Genomic DNA, 20,938 nt, shown 5'->3' on the forward strand with positions numbered 1-20,938 from the left:
GGCGGCGCCCAGCCGGAGGTCGGTGGCGCCGCCATGCTGCCCGCGCTGAGCCGCTGCCGGGCCCTGCTGAGCCGCTGCCGGCCGCTGCCGGTGCCGGCCCGGGGCCGCAAGTCCCGCCACGACCCGCCCGCCAAGTCCAAGGCCGGGAGGCTGAAGGTGCCGCCGCCCGTGGACCCGGCCGAGCTGCTGGTGGTGAGCGAGCGCTACCGGCAATACCGGCTCGTTCTGCAGGCGCTCAGGTCTGTCCCGTGTCCGCCGGCGCGGCGCGGCCCTTGCAGATTTCCCCGTGGGGCCGGGGCGGGTTTCTTTTCCCCAGGCCCCCTGCCTGGAGCCCGGGAGCGCTGGGAAGCGGAGGGCAGCCTCGCGCGTCCCCCGGTCCTGATTTTACAGGGACAGTCCTGATGTGCGGGGCTTTTAATTATAGCGGGGCCTGTCCCCCGTCCGTCCGTCCGTCCGTCCCCGCCGCCTGTCCTGATTTTTCACACTTGCCCCCCGGTCACTCTGCCCTGCCCGGGGCTGGGGAGCCGGGGCCGTCTCTTAACGCCTCTTAACCCAGGAAGCGGTGAGAGCGGAGGTCCCGAGCGGGGGGGTGTAGGTGGCTTCATCGCTGCCCAGAACAGCCACTCCGGGTCCTGGAGAGGAGTCGAGAAGTAGGGCAGCGTTGGGCGCCAGGACTTCTACTGTAGAGAGCAGCGGGCGGGCATGAGTACAGGGCCGGCCTGGGCGCTGCCTTGCTGAGAGGACCCTTGGAAACCTTAGCCGGAGTGTGAGGGCGGGGAAAGCCTTAGAAGTGTTCAGAATCCCAGGTTTTAAGGAAAACCGCCTCCCCCCAACATTTGGAAAGGGAAATGGCGCTGTCGGGTGACTGCCTGGAAGTCTCAAATCAAGCTGACAGTGTCCCTTTGGCGTGGTGTCAGGGCCCAGTGGCGTGTGAGGGCCGCTAGCTGGTGAAAGACCTGCCTTAGAATCCATCTCCCAGGACAGAAGCATTGGTAATCCGGGGGAAAGCAATGTTGATGTGACTGTGCCATGCTTTGAGCCTTTCTCTCCTCTCTCCCAGGGTGGAGTTCAAGCAAGAGGTGTTGCGGAAGCAGCATGAGGAGCGCCTTGATAGAGAGAGTGGGGAGGAGGTGATGGAGGAGCACCGGAAGCTGATGGCCTGGAACAACGCTGAGAACGAGCGGCTGCGGAAGAAGAGGTGAGACGTGGCCCTCAGGCCTGCGGCAGGAAGGGTTTGGGGTGCTGCTTCAGTGCAATGAAACCATGTGAGATGCCAGAGGTACGCAGGGAGTCTGTGATCCATCCCCCTCCCCCACCAAGGGGTCTTAGGGAGCCTTCTCTGGTCTGTGATTCAGAGAGCATGTGGATTTATAGATTCTTAGATGCTGGTCCCTTCTGGCCTTAGAGTGTGATTGTCTTGTCTGACCTCTTGTATAGCACAGTTCATAGAACTTCCCCGAAATAACTTCTACAGCAGATCTTTTAGAAAAATATCCATCTTGATTTAAAAATTGTCCATGATGGAGAATCCACCACAATGCTTGGTAAGTTGTTCCAATGGTTAATTACCCTTACAGTGAAAAATGTGTGCCTTATTTCCAGTCTGAATTTGTCTAGCTTCAACTTCCAGCCATTGGATCGTGTTAACACCTTTCTCTGCTAGACTGAAGTGCCCTTTATTAAATATTTGTTTAGCCCATCTTAACTAACTAGCCTCTCAAGTTGGATGTTACCATACAAACTGTATCTGTGTGTGTGTGTGTATATGTATGTGTGTGTGTGTATGTGTGTATGTATATATATATATATATATATATATAAAATCTTACTCTATGTTCCATTCTGTGCATCCGATGAAGTGGGCTCTAGCCCACGAAAGCTTATGCTCTAATAAATTTGTTAGTCTCTAAGGTGCCACAAGTACTCCTGTTCTTTTTGCAGCTACAGACTAATGCTTATATGACTTACAGACTTATATGCTTACAGACTATGCTTATAGTTGGTAATCAAGTCACAAGCTTGGTAAACTGATTGTTTCTTTAAAATATGACTTCTGAAGTAGGCTAATGGTTTCTGGAGCCCTCTACCTCTAGCTTAAATCCAGCCCAGGCCACCGTAATAAGAGGTATTACAAGCTGCTGGCAGTTCAGCCCTCTGTACATAATGCGTGTCTCCTTTAATGGTTAGATCATAGAGACTGAACTGTATCCTCCCCTTTTTTATTGTGGACAGTATTATGGTTACATTTGAGGACACTTTTAAATAGGGGCTCAAAACCTTTATTTTGTAATAATCTCATTGAAATGGCAAAAACCAAACCACAGATTATAAACTCTCAGCATGATCTGAATTTTTCATGGTGGCTTGATGAAAAAAGAATTGATACGGGGAATGCAAATGTAAAAATCACCCCTTTCAGTGACTTCTTTTTCCTTCACTGAATTCTCTCTTCTTTTGTACCCCATTGCATTAGTTATGTTACATATGTATGAGAGGAATTTTCATTGTCGTTGCCCAAGCTGTCCCTGTTCTGTGAATAGCTAGGACTTCAAGCCCCATATCTGTCATGCTGAACCTTTCACCACCCCATCATCTTCTGCTAGGCATGCTAGCACCTTGCTTCACCATCCTCGTCCCATGGGAGAGGGGGAGGTTTCACCTGAACATTTAACACTTCCCTGCGAGGCTGCTGTGCTGTGCCTTCCGTTGTCCTGAGGAGGTCTCACCAGTACCCCATTTCTCTTGTGCTCATGTGACAGGGAGGAGCGACTCAGAAGAGAGGAGGAAGAATTGCAGGACCGTAAGTTACAAGGAGCCCTCAACCATGCCAGGTTAATGGAGGATTTTCTTAAGCAGAAGGAGAGAGAGGTTCTACAGTTGCAGGTATGGAAGGCTTGGGTTTGAGGGCAGTGATCACTGGGTTGAGGTGACTTTGTGAACCCCTCAAATTGTAACCTGCTGTCACCCACTATTCTGTTTGGTATCCATGGGTTGGGAGTTCTGTGGAGGCACCAGGCTCACACCCTGGAGAGGGGAGAAGGGGCTTATATTGCTCTGTGGCAAACTCCTGCCTTCCCAGCTGCCTCAAGGAGCAGCCTTGATGATCTTGGGGTGCAATAAGGATGTCCTGCCTGAGACCTTTGAGAGCAGGTTGGGGAATAAATTTGGGTGGGAGATGGTTTTTCCATGTTTTTCCAGGGTTTCCTCAGTAAGAATATTACAGTTCCAAGCTCTCCTTTGCTCCTGATGAGTCCTGAGCCCCTCTTGAGGTGTAATGGGAATCTTTGTTGCAGTCTCCAGGCTTTGTCTTCCTGAATGAGGGTTGAGATCCTCAGGGCTGCTGGAAGAGCCATTCCAGGCCCCATAAACAAAGTTACGGGAGAAGCTGCCCTGTGGGGTAGGAACTGTGCATGCTCCGTTGCATTTGAATTGAGATTGGTGTTTGGGTGAGAAGCTAAAGGAGAATTTTTGGGGGTGCTAATCCTTCTCCAGTTCATGCCTGTTTCATCAGCTGCACCCCTGGCATCAGATCAGGGCAAGTGGACAATGTCGGAGTGCAGAGCCCCAACCCCTCTGTGCTGAAACATATTCTCATTCCCTGTTCTGTGTCTAATCAGCTGCCTCAGTGGGCACAAATGGTGCACACACTGACAATTGACTTCCACCTTTAATTGATTTTAGGAGGAAGCCAGAAATTTCATCACCCCTGAAAACCTGGATGAGCGAATTGAAGAGTGCCTGGATAACCCTCGCAACTACAACTTCGCCATCGATAAAGAGGGGCGCATCGTCAAGCAGAGCATGCTGTCCTAGAGGTTCTCTTGATCGGGACAATTCAGTTGGGAGACTTTCCTATGGCTTCCATCCAGATGCTGTGCTCAGGGCAGGAGCAAGAGGAAAGGAGCATCATGCGTACAAGTCGACCATGGAATTTCATTTTGACAAACAGCCCTTTGGTGCCAGTCACAATTCCTGCCTTGAAAGGCTGTCACCTGCTTCGTAGCTCATGTCCCTTTGCTTTGGGACAAATTGCTGTTGTCTCCGAAATAAAGGAATGTGTTTTTTACAGCACTGTAGTTCTTAATTTCTTAGGCACAGTAGTTCAGAAGTATTAGTTGAATATATCTATGAGCTTATATAGCTTCCATCACTGCAGTGTCCGAGTGCACAGTTAAGCCTTTGCCAGTTCGAGATTATTCCCTGAAAAATATTCCAAGGATTTGTGCTCCGGTAGGTTTTTTCCATCACTGGATGCTTAGTCATGGGCCTTCTATCACTTTCTTAATATGTTTTCTAAACGTTCCAACCTAATTTCCTTCTTTAACAGGATTACTGACCTAATGGATGGGGGGAAGCTGTAGATGTTAAACCTCTTGATTTTAGTCAGGCTTTTGAGACAGAGCAATGTGACATTGTCATAAGCAAACTAGGGAAATATGGTGTGGATGAAATTGACTATGAGGTGGTTGCATAACTGGTTGAAAGACTTACTCGAAGAGCAGATATCAATGGTTAGCTGTCAAACTAGGAGGCCCTACCTAGTAGGGTCCTGCAGGAGTCTGTCTTGGGTTGGCACTATTCCATATTTTCATTCGTGACTTCAATAATGGAGTGGAGAGAATGCTTATAAAATTTGTAGATGATGCCAAGTTTGGCGGTTGCAAGCACTTTGAAGGACAGAATTAGAATTCAAAAGGGCCTTGATATATGGGAGAATTGGTCTGAAATCAACAAGATGAAATTCAGCAAAGACAAGTGTAAAGTATTTGCACTTAGGAAGGAAAAATCAAATGCACAATTACAAAATGGAGAATAACCATAGGTGGTAGTTCTACAGAAAAGAATCTGGAAGGGTTATAGTAGACCGCAAAATGAATGAGAGTCAACAATGTGATGCAGTTGCAAAAAAGGCTACTATAATTCTGGAGTGTATTAATAGGAGTTTTGTATGTAACACATGGGAAGTAATAGTCCTGATCTATGTGGCACTGGTGAGGGCTTAGCTGGAGTACTGTGTTCAGTTTTGGGCACCACGCTTCAAGAAAGATGTGGACAAACTGGAGAGAGAAGACTGAGCGGGGACCTGAAAAGTCTTCAAATATGTTAAGGGCTCTTATAAAGAGGATGGTGTTGTATTTTTCTCCATGACTGCTGAAAGTAGGACAAGAAGTAATGAGCTTCATCTACAGCAAAGGAGATTTAGGTTAGATATTAGGAAAAACTTTCTATGAGGATAGTTAAGTGCAGGAACAGGCTTCCACAGGAGGTTGAGGAATCCCCATTGGAGATTTTTAAGAAGAGGTTGGACAAACACTTGTCAGGAATGGTCTAGGTTTACTTGATCCAGCCTCAGCACAGGGAGCTGGACTAGATGAGCTCTTTACGTCCCTTTCTGTGCTACATTTCTCTGATTCCTTGGGGAAAACTACACTGTAGCCAAAAGATATCAGGAGATCTGTTACTGATTTACAGCATAAATTCTTTTTGGTTAATTTCTTTCTGTTCTCATAGTGCTACTTCCTCTGATTACCCCTTAACTAACCCTCCTTCTAGACAAAAATCTTTATTAAACTCCACTTAAGGTTGAGAGCACTTATCTGCAAATTAAGGTTGAAAAAAAATCTTTACAAGAAGTTTTGTTGTAATAAAAATGTGAGGGAAAAAAGATTAAAAACCAGGGCAATTCAGAGTTAAGGTCAAACCTGTTAAGAGAAATCCACATGTTTGAAACTATGGAAACACACAGTTGAGATGTACAAGCACTCTTAACTGTGCCCTTGTAATGAGATCAAACTTGACGCTTACACACTTGTTCTCACCCTAGATCTTTCTCATATTTACTTGCCAGACAGCTGTCCTCTGATTCTGTTGTTCGTTTCCACTAGGTGGCGTTAGGATTTGTAAGTACTGAATCATGCTTTGCTCACGTTTCTAATCCCTGCTGGCTGTCATGGTTTGATTCAGTCCTCATATGGATTTGTCCTCCTGGATTTGGTGTTGCTGGCAAACTTGATCATGGCTGAATTTGCTTGCTTGATGCAGGGAAATGTGTTTGTCTGTGAGGAGCACAGAGCACATCACTGGTGGTCTCTAAATCCTTTAGGTCATGGATTCTTTATGTGGGGTTCATGAGCAGATTCTTAGTCTGGAGGTTTTATTGAGCCGGCATTTCTTCCAAACATTCATGGTCTTATTATTACTGGGGCACTCCATCCCCCACGTGCCATGAAGTCCCTGATCAAAACACTTCCTTTTAAATTGCATGGTAGAACCTTTCTATACAACATAAATGACTGGGAAGATGGAGATTTCAATCAATATTTGACAAATAGTGGAAGCATTTAATTTTAATTTGTTTAGGTTTTAATATAGTAAAAGTTTAATATTACATTATTTAATCTGTATAACAAATAGATTGGATAATATAAAAGTCAAGACAAAACGTTTTGATGCTATCAATGCAAAAGTTCAGAAATTCGTTTGTAGAAATTTTTGGCTCTCTGTTCCAAATCTGAATGAAGTTGTGTTTTGTTTTTTTTTAAATGTTGGAGCTTCTCACAGAATGGAGATTCTGGTTCCTGACCTGTTCTAGCTTTGTTGTGACAGTTACTGAGTGAGTTGTTCAGAGAGCTGTGAATGACCAAGGTTCTGTTCTGATTGAAGGGGCCTCCTTTGGGCTTCCAATACTCTGCCTTGTTTAAATTCTTGTGTGTGTCCCCCCCCCCCCCCTTGCTCCCCCCCCAAGGCATCTTTTAACACATGACAGAGTTCAAAACAGAACTAGATCAGGGGTTCTCAAACATCATTGCACCGCGACCTCCTTCTGACAACAAAAATTACTATACGACTCCAGGAGTGGGGACTGAAGCCTGAGTCCATCTGATTCTCACTGCCCTGGGCAGGGAAGGGGTCAAAGCTGAAGCCCAAGGGTTTCAGCCCCAGCCTGGGGGGCCTGTAACCTGAGCCCTGCCACCCAGGGCTGAATACCTCAGGCTTTGGCACCAGGGCTCGGGCTTCAGCCCCGAACCCCAGCATGTCTAAGCCAGCCCTGGCGACCCCATTAAAAGGGGGTTGCGACCCACAGTTTGAGAACCGCTGAACTAGATAAATTCCTGGAGGATAGGTCCATCAATGGCTATTAGCCAGGATGGATAGGTGAAGATGTCCCTAGCCTCTGTTTGCCAGAAGCTGGGAATGGGCGACGGGCTGGATCCCTTGATTACCTGTTCTGTTCATTCCCTCTGGGATACCTGGCATTGGCCACTGTTGGAAGACAGGAGACTGGGCTAGATGGACCTTTGGTCTGACCCAGTGTGGCCGTTCTTATGTTCTTATTACCTACTGAACTATCTACCCAGCAGGTTAAAAAGAGGACTTTGCTTTTCAGTGCATATGCTGCCATTAGGTGCTTCGAAATCCTTCGTAGTTATGTTTCCTCTGATTACTCTGTAACAGCTGCACAATATTGCCTTCTTTTTCTCTGCTCTCTTTTCTAGCATTACCTCCTCAATCCCACATCCGTCCTCTCGGGATAGCACCTAGAGCATCTGGGTGGCAGGGCCTTTGCTCTGAGCACACATACAATTCCCCATGCTCTTAATTCCTAGTGTGGCTTTCCAGGTCCTCAGCATGCACTGACCTTACTTTTCAGAGAACCTCCCTCGGGTGCTGGATAAAACTGTGACCCAGGGACCGCTTGATGCCAACTGACAGAGGGCACAGGAGGTGCCTATGGGCTGTCAGGTATCCCCTGGGCCAGGTATATACATGTTAGTGCACCAAAGGGTGGTACGGAAGGTGGCTGTCGTAAGCCAGCAGCCCACTAGTCGTCGTAATCATTGCAAAATGTACATATGGATAATATTTAAGGCTTTATGTATCTATACTAACAGTTATGTTCTTAAAGGCTAGGAGTTTACCGCTCTCTCTGGTCCTGTGGGTATTGCATATTGTATGCTTTGTAATGGGCGCCTAGTTGCACGCTGAACCAAATGCTAATCAAGAGATTGTGCAGTCAAGAAGAAAGAGGTGTACATGAAAAATCAACCAGCAGGGGGCATACAGTTTACAAATAAGGCCGATGGCTTGTGGGGATATCACCGGAGGTGCCAAGATGCACCCTGGATCCTTTCACCAAGGTGGCAAGCTGACACCGTATTATGTCTCATGAAAGAGGGATCCCAGCCAGGCCTGGCTGTAAAGGACTGGTGACTAATACTGCATTAGACAGGAGATTATCTTGTTACTTAAGTCTAGGTTCTAAAATGCATGTTGGAATTTTATTTGACACATAGCCATTTGTTTCCAGTGTTGCTTCGTGCTATCCCTTGAATCTCCGCACTTGCTAAGTAAACTTTTGCTTGTTTTCTCTATAAACATATCTCAGCACTGTGCGTCCAGCGGAGCAGTGATCTGAGGTAGAGCTGGGGTAAACAGCTGCTTTGGGAGCAGTGGCTCTGAATGCTCCGAGTGTCCAGTGGACCATGGACTGGATACTCTAGGGTACGCTCAGAGGGCTTGAGGGGTGGCAGTGGAGCCTGCGTAGGCCTGGAGGGGAGTGTTTGTGTTCCCAGAGGTGTCAGGGAGCTGACCCCAGGCATGCACAGACAAGGCTCCCTCATGCTAAGGGCAGGTGGTAGCATGGTGCCTCCCAATCCTGGGGACCGCTGGAAAGCATCACAAAACCCCCTGTCCTGGTCCTTAACTGCCTGCTTAGGTAAATCACCTACATTCCTCCCCTCCCTCATCCAGGCTGTACCAAGAAGCAGCGTCTCCTGTCCAGAGGGGGGATGTGATTCCCAGCTAAGCAGACAGCAAAGCTGTTGAGTTTGTTACAAAGCCGGGGGCAAAAAAAGAAATATCAGGATTTTTTTGGTACAAGTTTTATTTCTAGCTGGGGATGTCATTTAAATGACTGTCGAGGTGCAGCACGGCCAGGATTAATGCATCCTATTGGACTGGCTTTTGGTCTTGCAAAGCCTCGTAGATGGCAAATCATGTGGCTTCATCCCTTCTGTATAGTGGGTGGTCTAGGAAAACGGCGATTCTTGGTCACAGGCTGAGTCCACCATGCAGCCCTCTGCAGAGAAACAAAAGCACGTAAAAGGAAACGCTGCATGAATTTGGCCACTGGAGTTACATATAGCTCTGCTGGATAACACCTTAGGGCAGATCCTCAGCTGATGTAAATGCGTGTAGCTCCATGGAAGACGATGGTACTATACCAAGAGACATGTCTGAGAGTCTGGCCTAGGATGTGTGTGTGGTGCCTTTCCTGCAAAGGGAAAGCTATTATAAACTATTCGCTTCTGTGCATGGGGTTTGGCCTGATGTGATGCTGCTGCTAACTTTGCCTGCGGCAATGAAGGCAATGACCAGGCTAATTGAGATTTCTCTCCTCTGGGAAAGGAGGAAACTGGCTGGTCTGCCACCCATATTAACTTCCCCACTTCTTCTCTGTCCACAATTACTATGGCCTGAGCAGTAGATAATGGCCCATGGCCTTTGCAGAACTCTTGCCACTTGTGCATGCACCAGTACTGAGATAACGGTGCCACTGTGTGCCGTCCAGAGATCTCCAAGCGCTTTCCAAACATCAGTCAATGTAGCTGTGAGGCTGAAAGTATAATGATCCTGACTTTACTGATGGGGAAACTGAGGCACGAAGTGGTTAAGCAACTGGCCCTGTGTCTCTCAGGGAGTCTGTAGCAGAGGCAGGGTAAAGCTCATATCTACTAAGCCCCATCTCCTGTCCCCCCCACCCCAATCTCTTAATCACAAGGCCCATTTTCCCCATGTTAAAAGTGCATGGGAGTATTGAGAATAGATAGGAAGTGTTACTTTAACAGCCATAAATTGTGGGTGTGGGAGGGATTGTGCTCTAGTTCATATGGAGCTATGGTTAAAGTCCAAGCTAAGCAAGTGCTCTCTTACCGTTGTTACAGCAGATCCCAGGGGCTGCGCAGGTCCCACCACTGGGCCCGCATGGCTTCCTGCCAGACTCACAGGGTGTTGGCAGGTAATTCTCTTCTTGACATCGCAGGGTTTCTGAAGTACCGAAGTAGCATCCCATCTCCGCTCCGCAGCAGATGCTAGGGCCGAAGCAGTGGCCTTTGTTCCTAGGCCCACAGGGGATGCACTGGTGGGAGAGAGAAACCCAAAGGCTGGTTAACGGGGGAAAACAGCAACCCTAGTTGCTTGGGTCCTGATTCAAAGCCCATTGGAAAGACTGCCACTGCGCTCAGTCCATTGAGCCCTTAGGATGGTGTCTTTCTGCCATCATCTGCCAGTATTTAAGGAGCCCCTCTATGCTCTGCTCAGGCCTAGCGCTTCAGTTCTAGTTTTTCAACTGGTATTAGAAACCTTATTAGAAAGCGAAATCTTCTCATGGGATCTCTCTGTGGAACTGGATGTGGTGGGAAATGATATGTTCTTAGGAGGGGTCAGAAGCCCAACCACACTAACCTGGGCTCGCATCCCCAGAAAGTGAAACCGACTAGAAAATAACTAGGCGTCCCTGTGGCACCATAGAGACTAACAACCCATGAAAGCTTATGCCCAAATAAATTTAAAACCCACTTCATCGGAGACATGGAGTGAAAATAACTAGCAGCACCCCAAACTGAAATTGACCAGTGCAGGTGTCACTATTCTAGCTCGGGGGTGTGTGTGTGTGAGAGGGTGGGGGAGGGGGAAGCAAACACAACCTGGGAGTGGGAGGGATAAAGGATCATTTTGTTTTGTGATTGTTAAATAATTGACGCTGTTAGTTGCTAGCCCAGGGAGGGAATTGTTTGGAAACATTGCGTTAGACGGTGCCCCTTTAAAAAACAGGTGAGACCATCTTGAGCAAATTGGGCTAAACTAATCCAGGGTGTAACTCCGCTGACCACAGTAGTGTTTGATACTTGGCATGTGACTCCTATTTAGAGAACTCCGCACCGCTTGCTGGGCTGGGTCTCCTAGTGTATTCTGCTGTGTATTTCTTTAATTAAGCACAGTGTTTAGCTGCACTAACAGCTTTCCTAGGCTCCAGCTAGATGATGATTTTTATGTGAAAGTCCCCAAGTTTTGCCTGATGATCAATGACGCGAGGCGGGCAGTGGAGCAGTTATTGCTGTGGGTTCTACCAAACACTGGCGCCTTTGTGTATCAGTTCAGGGTTAAAGCTCCTGGCAGCCCTACCCACTTGAAAGCAGCCAGACCTAACATTTGACCTAGGAGTTCATTGGCTAGGAAAAGGGATGCTTTGAAAAACAGAACAAATTGCAGGTCACATGAACAAATATAGACCTCACCCCCGGACTTTGCTTTTAGTTGCACTGTCCCAGCCTCATTGGCTACAGTTGCACGGGTTCAACAGAGAGCAGAATTACGTCTTATTTTAATACATCAGTAATCGCTGGGTAGCTTTCTCGAATCTAACCAGTGCAAACGTATTCCCTCCTCACCCAAATTGTGGCCCTAACCAGCATCTCTTATGCAGTGGCCTCCCGCCTTAGGGAAATATTGCTCCAGAAGATTTTGCCTCCCTCAGAACCATTTGAGTAAATGGCGTTACAGGGAGTATGATTGGATTCATTCCCTTTGCCCCCTTGTCCCCCAGTGTAGCTGATACTGGGGCTGATATCTCCTCTCATGTGTACAGGATACACATTAAAGCTGTATAGACTGACTAAGAAGATTATCAGTAAAATGTTCCTCCGAAGCAAAATAGCTCTTAACATTGTGGCATAGGTTTGGAAAGGCTGCAGGCCTTTTCTCCCCCAGTCCCGACTGTGCCTGTGCCCCAAGAATGGACAGGCTGCTGGAGGAACATGTAGCAGAGCACTGAAAACTCGTCTCAGCCAGCGACTGCCCCTTATGTGGCCCACCTTGCTCTTCTCCCAAAGCCAGCGTGCAGTAACTGGCCAGTGGCCTGCTGCTGGTCTATCACAGCTATTTCTTGGCTGGCCAACATCCGCCGGCCAGCATTCCTGACACGCGACGCAGACTATTTGCCTGCATCCCTGTGGTGTTTTTCTCTGTGTTTCAGCATGAGCCTGTTAGCATGTGCACTCAGCCCCCTCAAGGCTCCTTGCTCCAGGCTAGTCCCTCTGCCACTGCCCCAATCCAGTTCTCGTCCCCTCTGCATCTGAGTCAGGCAGCTTCTTCTTTTTCTTCCAAGCTGCATGGGCACCCACCGGCGGGTTGCTGAGAGCACAGGAGCGAATCTTCTCTGCTGTTAGCTCTAGTGCCTGGCATCACAGTGCCCTCTCCCCGCCCGCCTGCCCACAGCAACTGGGAACACAATTGCAGGGAAAGGCCTGCTCAGCCCCAGTAGTTCCGGGCTGGAGCATGCTCAGTCATTCTGTGGGAATGGGTCATACACAGCCAGTCCCATGTAGCACCTGTGAGGGGCTGGCACATGCTCAGTGCAGATGGAATCTTCAGAGAATTTAGCTGCCAAACTCTAACACCTCTCTATTAAGTAAGTACAGAGGCTTGTAACGTGGCCAAGATTTGAGTGCTTTATTCCATGGGGCTGGCAAAAGGCACATCCCTGATACCAGGGCGACCCCACTCCCAAATTTCAGGTCCCGTCTCCAAAGAAGGGGGATGCTAGAGCGGCTCAACAAAACAGATGTACAAATTTGTTTTTTAATATGGGCAAAACAGTCAGTGTATGCTCCCCCCCCCCCCACATCTTATTCTTGGAAGTGGCCAAGATATTTTAGGTTTCAGAGTAACAGCCGTGTTAGTCTGTATTCGCAAAAAGAAAACGAGTACTTGTGGCACCTTAGAGACTAACCAATTTATTTGAGCATAAGCTTTCGTGAGCTACAGCTCATCCAATGAAGTGAGCTGTAGCTCATGAAAGCTTATGCTCAAATAAATTGGTTAGTCTCTAAGGTGCCACAAGATATTTTAGCTGAACCTTTCAAAAGACAATTCAAGCTGAGGCAGACACCCAGCACAGTACATTTCAAGCCAAGCAGTTGAAATTTGGCAAAGTTATAAGGAACTGAAAATACAGACCTATATGGGGAAGTATTGAACAACTTTCAAAATAGAGGCTGCTCCCAGTCCTGCCTATAAGGCAATCTGATATAGACAGCTACACTGGTAACAGTATTTACAATTCACCACCAAATTAGACTTCTGATGTCCTCAGTACAGCTGGGCTGATAACTGTAGTACAATAGGGCCTGGAGAACCTGATTGAAATGGGACCCGATTGGGCCGGGTGCCGTACACATGCACATAAAGCCAGCCCCAGAGGGTTTACACTTTACAGAGACAAGACAGCTAAAGGAAAGATTATTATCCCCAGTGTACAGATGGGGAACTAAGGCACAGAGAGATTAAAGGACTTGCCCAAGATCACACAGGGTGTCTGTAGCAGAGCTGGGAATTGAATCCAGATCTCCGGCCTCCCTCTCAGTCTCCAATGCTTTAACCACAAGACCAAGGCTGAAAAGTCTGGCTGCTTACCGCTCATCTGCAATGGGGCTCGTGCATGTGTTCCACTGTTTTTTAAACATACTTTCAGCTTTAGCTGCATCAGTAATATATTATTTAAAGAGACTGAATGAAGTCCTGACAATCACAAGATGCACTTCTCTACTGCCCATGAGTTTGGCATACACTATAGTCTATGCTTTCCTAATTGGCTGAACATTGAACACAGAGACAGTTGGAATGGGGGACAGGAGAAGGGAAGGAAAAGAGAGACTTGGTAATGAATGTTAGTTAATGCTTGTTCAGAGCTTTACAAAATTCACACCACAGCTATGTGAAGGAAGTTGGTGAGCCAGAGTCTAGCTACGCGTGGTGTTGATCAGGGTATCAAAACAGACGCGTGTCTAGTTGCTAGGGTTTAGACAGCTGGCACAGCTCAGTCCCTTGCCAGCAATCTCTCCTTTCACGCCCTGGACGTGATCCTTTTGGGTGGGAGTTGAAGGCTTTGGCACAGTATCAGGGCAGCTTGGGACCGTCACGCTTACAGGCTGTCAGTGAGGAGTCTTTACCCAGATTCACTGTAACAACCTGACGGTAAGGAAAGCATCACGTACCTTTCTGACATCCATGTCCAAGACTGATCGCTTTCCTCCGATGGGGCAATTCTGGATGTAACAGGCCGAGGAGAGACCCAGGAGCCACAAGAGGCAGATGGCGAGCGCGTTCTGAGACATGGTGGCTGCTGCTGACCCTGCTTCGCTCTTGAGTGGGCTCAGGAAAGCCCTCCAGGTTTTGTCTTTGCTTCTCCCGGGATGCCTGTATATATAGCGCCTGCCGCAACTACTTAGACATGCCACCACCATCGTCACTCATTTCCCTTAAAAAATACAAGGCATTGCTTTTCACACCAACTAGCACTGCTAATAATCCAGGGTCGAGGATGTGAGGTCAGCGAAGAAGGAATCATTTGCTCCTTGGTGCTTATTCCAAACATGGCGAGACATAAGTTCACGTCTACAAGTTTCCTTTAATTGGCACAGTCAATCGGGGCCGCTGGGGGTCAGCGAGCAGAGTTGGCATAGCCCTCACCTTGCCTTGAAGTCCTAGGACGCGGCAGTTCCCTTTTTTGCTCCTGGCAGAAGAATATTTCCTAACAGTTACATTTCATCACACACCTTTCAGCCTGAGAGGCTCCAAAAGCAGTACACAAATATCAACAGGCAGCATAACCCCAACTATACATACACTATGATGGGGGGCTAATTTAGCTACAACTAATCAGGAGAAAGATCTTGGAGTCATCGTGGATAGTTCTCTGAAGACGTCCACACAATGTGGAGCGGCAGTCAAAAAAGCAAACGGGATGTTCGGAATCATCTCAAAAAAGATATACTGGCATTAGAAAAGGTTCAGAAAAGGGCAACTAAAATGATTAGGGGTTTAGAACGGGTCCCATATGAGGAGAGATTAAAGAGGCTCGGACTTCTCAGCTTGGAAAAGAAGAGACTAAGGGGGGATCTGATAGAGGTATATAAAATCATGAGTGGTGTGGAGAAAGTGAATGAGGAAAAGTTATTTACTTGTTCCCATAATATAAGAACTAGGGGCCACCAAATGAAATTAATGGGCAGCAGGTTTAAAACAAATAAAAGGAAGTTCTTCTTCACTCAGTGCACAGTCATCCTGTGGAACTCGAGTTAAGTATAGGGTAGTAATCAATGGCTCCATGTCTAGCTAGCAGCCGGTATCCAGCGAGTGCCCCAAGGGTCAGTCCTAGGGCCAGTTTTGTTCAATATCTTCCTTAATGATCTCCAGGATGGTGTGGATTGCACCCTCAGCAAGTTTGCAGATGACACTAAACTGGGAGGCATGGTAGATATGCTGGAGGGTAGGGATAGGATACAGAGGGACCTAGACAAATTAGAGGATTGGGCCAAAAGAAATCTGATGAGGTTCAACAAGGACAAGTGCAGAGTCCTGAACTTAGGACAGAAGAATCCCATGCACCGCTACAGACTAGGGACCAAGTGGCTAGGCAGCAGTTCTGCAGAAAAGGACCTAGGGGTTACAGTGGACGAGAAGCTGGATATGAGTCAACAGTGAGCCCTTGTTGCCAAGAAGGCTAGCAGCATTTTGGGCTGTATACGTAGGGGCATTGCCAGCAGATCGAGGGACGTGATCATTCCCCTCTATTCAGCATTGGTGAGGCCTCATCTGGAGTACTGTGTCCAGTTTTGGACCCCACACTACAAGAAGGATGTGGAAAAATTAGAAAGAGTCCAGTGGAGGGCAACAAAAATGATTAGGGGGCTGGAACACATGACTTATGAGGACAGGCTGAGAGAACTGGGATTGTTTAGTCTGCAGAAGAGAAGAATGGGGTGGGGCGGATTTGATAGCTGCTTTCAACTACCTGAAAGTGGGTTCCAAAGAGGATGGCTCTAGACTGTTCTCAGTGGTAGCAGAGGACAGAACAAGGAGCAATGGTCTCAAGTTGCAGTGGGGGAGGTTTAGGTTGGATATTAGGAAAAACTTTTTCACTAGGAGGCTGGTGAAGCACTGGAATGTATTACCTAGGGAGGTGGTGGAATTTCCTTCCTCAGAGGGGAAGGTCAGGCTGGGAAAACCCTGGTCAGGAGAGAGAGAGAGATATAGGGTCTCCACCCAGGAGGGGTGACACAGCTCAGGAGCCTATGCCCTTGCTAGACCCTGGAGAGGGAATACAGGTGTAGTTTCCCTGAAGGTGATAAGGTTATTGGATTGAAATTCCTTCATGCCCACCAAAGGGGAGGCTAATTTACACTGCCGTACGCACCACTTCTGAATGATCCTGCAGCCTGGAAACTCCAGCTGTCCTGCAGGGTGAATTCCTTGGAGTAACACTGCGTTCCTGTTGCAAGGGCATTCATTTCCTTCTAGCCTTGAGCACTGTAGGGTCTCGGACACCGGGCACATTGCCAGGTTAATGACATCAGAAGAACAGCCACAGTTTAGAGGAACACACAAACCGTTGTGGATTAACCTATGTTCCACCACAGATCACCGGCTCCAGTGCATTGCAAACTGGGACTAGCAGCTAAACAGACAGGAAGGGTCTGTTTTTTTTCTCCAGAACAGTTTTCCCTTTTTATTTTTAAGTGAACAAACCTAACGTTTCTGGTTACAGGCCTGCAGAGCTAAGTGGCAGAGCCAGTCTGAGCAAACTGACCTATCCACCAAGAAGGAAAAACAGCTTCTGAACAGTTTTGGCAGGAAATAGGAAGGCAGCGAAACCTACTCATGGAGATTCACTCTGAGGGGGTTGAGCATAATTTTTCCTGCTCTTCCCAAACAGCTGATCTGGTCAATTGCAAAAATGGACTATATACCCAAAAGAGCTAACCCTGGGTCAATATTGCTGTAGCCACTTAGGCCAGGATGCCACTGCCAAGTGAGTAATGCCTGGCTGAAAGGAAGAGAAAGTACCATCCAGGGGTTAGGTATTAGCTTGGCATTTGGGAAACCTGCATTCAATTTTCTGCTCTGTTCCAGGCTTCCTCTTTGACCTGGGTCAAATTGCGCAGGGTGTGGCTGTCCTGCCATCAGGTGGGGTGGTTGTTACAGTTGGAGTGCACAGACCTGAGTTAGTTGTAATCTTGCTAACTCCGATTCTGAAGGGGTGAAGCCCCAGCAGCATGTACTTTAGCGCAGGCCGTACAAGCCCATCGGAGCCCTAGGCAATTATTCATGGGGCTAGACCACACTGAAGCATGAGCTGCTGCCGTACTGTCACTCCTCCGGTACCGGCGCTAGCTAGATTAAAGCTAGCGTTAAGTGTGTCTGCTTGAGCTGCAATCACATTGTGATTGCAGTAGAGACATGCCCGTAGTTGCTCTGTGCCTCAGTTTCACCTCAGTGCACTGGAGATAATAGCACTCCGAGTTCTGGTGTCTACCTCACAACGGCTCTGCCACACCTGGCCTCTTTGGTGCCAGGGTGAGGTCGCCAGGGCCAAGCAGACGGAGTTCCTTCTCCCCGAGAGGCGGCTGAGGTGGGCCGGCTGGGCGGCTTGCACTGCGTCTGCCTGTGTTACACCCGCCACGAGGCTGAGTAGTGCGGCTGCTTTGCAGGTGAGCTAGCTCTGTCCTCAGAGCCCCTGCCAGGGGCCTGAACCATTTTGCCCAAAGTGACTCCCCCCCACCCCTTGGTGATTTGCGATCACTAACTTTCTGCGTGCAACCACGCCCCCGGGTTGTCCAACGCAGTGCTGAATCATCGGGAGAAAAGCAGATGTCTCGGCACTGAAGATGCGCCGGCAGCCAGTAATGCTGCTAAGCGTTAATGAGCGAGATTGACAGATAGTGAAATCAGTCAGGGACGCTGCTCACCTTGACCCCTCACCTTCATTAGCTCAATTAAGATCTTCCTGTCTAGCATAAATTCATCAGACATGGATAACGTCCTGAAACTCTTACATTTATTGGCTATATTATCCTGTCACTGTCACCACCCATCCCAGGGCCTGGATAAATGGTGCATACATTGCTCCAGACACTTAACAGTTGTCTAATCAGCAACCTTTGTCATCTTCGTTGGCTTGCTTTAATATTTGCTACTTAGCGAGGGCATGGTAGACAATAGAGCGGGTGAGAGGGGCTGTTTCACCCCTGCCTTTGGAATCTGAGCAGGGTCAGCCAGGCAACATTAAGCAGTGAGTCCTCACTTAAACCAATGAATGGGAAAAGAAGGACATGACATAAATACTAATAGCCTTCTAGTGCAGTGGTCCCCAAACTGTGGGGTGTGCCCCCATAGCGGGGCCTGGAGGAACGTCCGGGGGGTGTGGCAAGGCCCGGGCAATCTGCCTCCAGCTCCATTCCAGCCCCGTCCACAACCCGTGGGCAACTCCCCACCACAGCTCCGGTCCCGCTCCCAGCTCCTGACCAGAGTTGCCGGGGGGCGGACAGGTTCCATTATGGGTAAGAAGGGGGGGGTGCCACATAAAAAGTTTGGGGACCACTGTTCTAGAGTGTTCTGAAATCTTCTCTGCTGTCATCTGCTGTCATCCTAGAGCCTGATTCTTATCTTGCACCACTATAAATCTGGAGTGACTCCACTCAAACCATTTAGCCTGATTCCAGTCTCCTGCATGATGGTACAAGTTAAGAGTGACTTCAGTGGAGTTACATCAGTACAAAACTACTGTGAGATCAGAATCTGGCCCACGAGAATTGCTCTGGCCGGTGCAGTAGAGCGAGGACAGAATACGCTCTTTGGGATAGGGGGACTGTAATGTCATTTTTCATACAAACAGCCCAAAGCGTTGTGCAAACCTTAACTGAGTGCGCCTCACACACCCTGTGAGGTAGGTAAAGAGCAACAGGCCTGTATTCCACAGATGGGAAAAGGATGACCTAGTGGTTAGGGGAACTAGGTTAGGAGACCTGGGCTAAATTCCCTACTCTGCCACAGACTTCCTGTGTGACCTTGGGCAAGTCACTTAGGCCCAGATCCTCAATTAATTTAGGTGGAAAAGAAGGGCCCAAAGAATCAAAAGTGTTAACACAACCCAGTTTAATGCTCCAACATTAAACAGTGTTAGGCTGTCAGGAGTGAGCTCCTTCAGCTGAACCTGAGGACTAGTCAGACCAGCCTCTGGGCCAATTAACAAACTTGGATGGATTGCAGCAGGACTGCCTCATTGGCTAGCCCACCTGATTGGCTGAAGAGAGCCAGTAGGCCTGCTTTTAAGCTCAGCAGCAGCAGGTCACTGGCTGCTCAATGAATGTGTCTGCAGCTGGACCTGCTCCTGTGCCTGCCTTCTTCCTTCTTCCTTCTTCTTCTTCTTCTTCTTCTTCTTCAATCCAGGCTGAAGAAGGTCCAGAGTCCCAGGAGATGGTGGGCATGGAGGTGATGGTGAAGCTTGCTCCTTTCCCTTCCTTTCATCAGCCGGCTTCATGATAACCTGCTCCTTATTCCTCCACAAAATCTCTTTCTGAGGACCCCAAAATGGGGGGGGGAGGGAATAGCTCCTCCTCTCATTATTTTGTCCACCAATTAGTCCTAGTTTCTGACACACCCATTTTGGTTCATTGATATCTGCTCCAACACTTCTTTTGGTTACCAGGCATGGTCTTAACACAGCCCGTGAGTTCTATGTGGAGGCCTCTTTGTTTGGACTCATGCTGTTTTTCGTCTCCCTTTTGCACCTTTTCCCATCAACATTTCTTGTTTCATGTTATTGTAACTCTGAATGAACTTTCACTGGCTCTTCGCAGCTGAGCTCACAATTTGGGTACATTTGTAGGCCCAGTTACCAGAACAGGCCCTATAAATACCTTAGATGGACCGATAGAAAACTGAGACAGGGAGAGGGGAAGTGACTTGCCTATGAGCCCACAGAAAGTCAATATCGGAGCCAGAATTGAACCCAGAAATTTGGAGTCCGAGGGCCAGTTTTATGGAGATATTTAGGTGTCAAAACCCCTAGTGAGGTTTTCAAAGGTGCCTAAGTGCTAAACTCCCATTGAAATCATAAAGGAGGAGAAAAAAGAGTGTTTCAAAGACTTAAAGATGTAACTGCACTAGAGAGAAAGGACTGCCTTTATAAACTCTCCCCCAGGTATTATTGTAGGTGATTTAGAATGACTGAGAGCCCCTGTCTGGAAAAGGGGCTGAGCACTGGGGTATAACACAGGGCTGCCCTTTCTCAGCCTGCTGTAGAAAGGGAAAAGAGGACTCCATCAGTGGGAGACAACACAAGGCATCAGTGGATCAATAGTCTAGATCCACAATCCAGATCTGAATGCCAGCTTCAGAGCTATGCTTTTGGTTCTGTAGGATGCCGGTGGGTCCAGATCTGCTATTTCTCAAAGTCTGTGGGTGTCAACCCCAGGGTTTCCATTTCCTCTCATCTCTGATTAGTCTGTAGTTTCAGGATTGTTTCCAGGAGACCCGCTTGTGAGGCTGCTAGGCTAGTACATGTCCCTGAGAAACAGTCAAAAACAGCTGGTCACAGAAGAAAATGACTAGGAGGGGGAAGAGCTTTCTCTCTCTCATTATTAAGCTGCCTGTTAATTACACACAGACATAGTTGCTGTTTATAGGCCTGAGCCAGGCTATGTGACTCTCATTCGCTTTAAGGGGCTTCAGACCAGGTTCTGTACTTTCTTATCCACTAGTTAGCTAGGAGAGATGGGCCTCATCCTCCTGGCTGACCCCATACAGCTCCCCGGGGAGCAGGACTGAGACCCAAAAGAGAGTTCTAAGAAGGAACCCTCGCAAGCAACAGGGCGATTTGCGGGTGCAGCAACATATATAGTGGCTGTGACTCCTCAGACACGGCATTACTCAGCAGGGAGGAGGCCCGGTTTGACACTGGAAGCTCCGCCTCTTGCTCCACCTCCCTGGAGTGCCTCCTCCCTCTTGGGACTCTATAAATGGTTGCTTCCTAAGCTTGGTGACCGTCAGAGCCGATTGAGGCGGTGCCTTTGCGTCGCCTGCATCACAGGCCGGCTAC

The 20,938-nt window shown here is 48.2% G+C and overlaps 2 protein-coding genes across 2 annotated transcripts; one reads left to right on the forward strand and one right to left on the reverse strand.

Annotated features, from left to right (window-relative positions):
* MRPS26 (mitochondrial ribosomal protein S26) lies at positions 1–4,068 on the forward strand. Its single transcript, XM_048846378.2, has 4 exons — positions 1–239; positions 1,061–1,198; positions 2,760–2,883; positions 3,682–4,068. Exons 1-4 carry the CDS (start codon positions 34–36, stop codon positions 3,811–3,813), a joined length of 600 nt encoding a protein of 199 aa, XP_048702335.1. The 5' UTR covers positions 1–33; the 3' UTR covers positions 3,814–4,068.
* Positions 4,069–8,859: 4,791 nt separating this feature from the next.
* LOC125635118 (neurophysin 1-like) lies at positions 8,860–14,248 on the reverse strand. Its single transcript, XM_048846380.2, has 3 exons — positions 14,055–14,248; positions 9,934–10,138; positions 8,860–9,079 (listed from the first exon to the last, which is right to left on the reverse strand). Exons 1-3 carry the CDS (start codon positions 14,172–14,174, stop codon positions 9,030–9,032), a joined length of 375 nt encoding a protein of 124 aa, XP_048702337.1. The 5' UTR covers positions 14,175–14,248; the 3' UTR covers positions 8,860–9,029.
* Between the last annotated feature and the right edge of the window lie 6,690 nt (positions 14,249–20,938).

Source organism: Caretta caretta, chromosome 4 (genome assembly GCF_965140235.1).
Source record: "Caretta caretta isolate rCarCar2 chromosome 4, rCarCar1.hap1, whole genome shotgun sequence".
Classification (NCBI taxonomy): Eukaryota; Metazoa; Chordata; order Testudines; family Cheloniidae; genus Caretta; species Caretta caretta.

Excerpts from the sequence above, each read along its gene's own strand:
- LOC125635118 (XM_048846380.2), bottom strand. The coding sequence starts at position 14,174 with ATGTCTCAGAACGCGCTCGCCATCTGCCTCTTGTGGCTCCTGGGTCTC. Across the intron at positions 10,139-14,054 it reads TGGACATGGATGTCAGAAAG|TGCATCCCCTGTGGGCCTAG; the intron begins GTACGTGATGCT and ends CTCTCCCACCAG. Across the intron at positions 9,080-9,933 it reads TGGGATCTGCTGTAACAACG|AGGGCTGCATGGTGGACTCA; the intron begins GTAAGAGAGCAC and ends GTTTCTCTGCAG.
- MRPS26 (XM_048846378.2), top strand. The coding sequence starts at position 34 with ATGCTGCCCGCGCTGAGCCGCTGCCGGGCCCTGCTGAGCCGCTGCCGG. Across the intron at positions 240-1,060 it reads CTCGTTCTGCAGGCGCTCAG|GGTGGAGTTCAAGCAAGAGG; the intron begins GTCTGTCCCGTG and ends CCTCTCTCCCAG. Across the intron at positions 2,884-3,681 it reads GAGAGGTTCTACAGTTGCAG|GAGGAAGCCAGAAATTTCAT; the intron begins GTATGGAAGGCT and ends AATTGATTTTAG.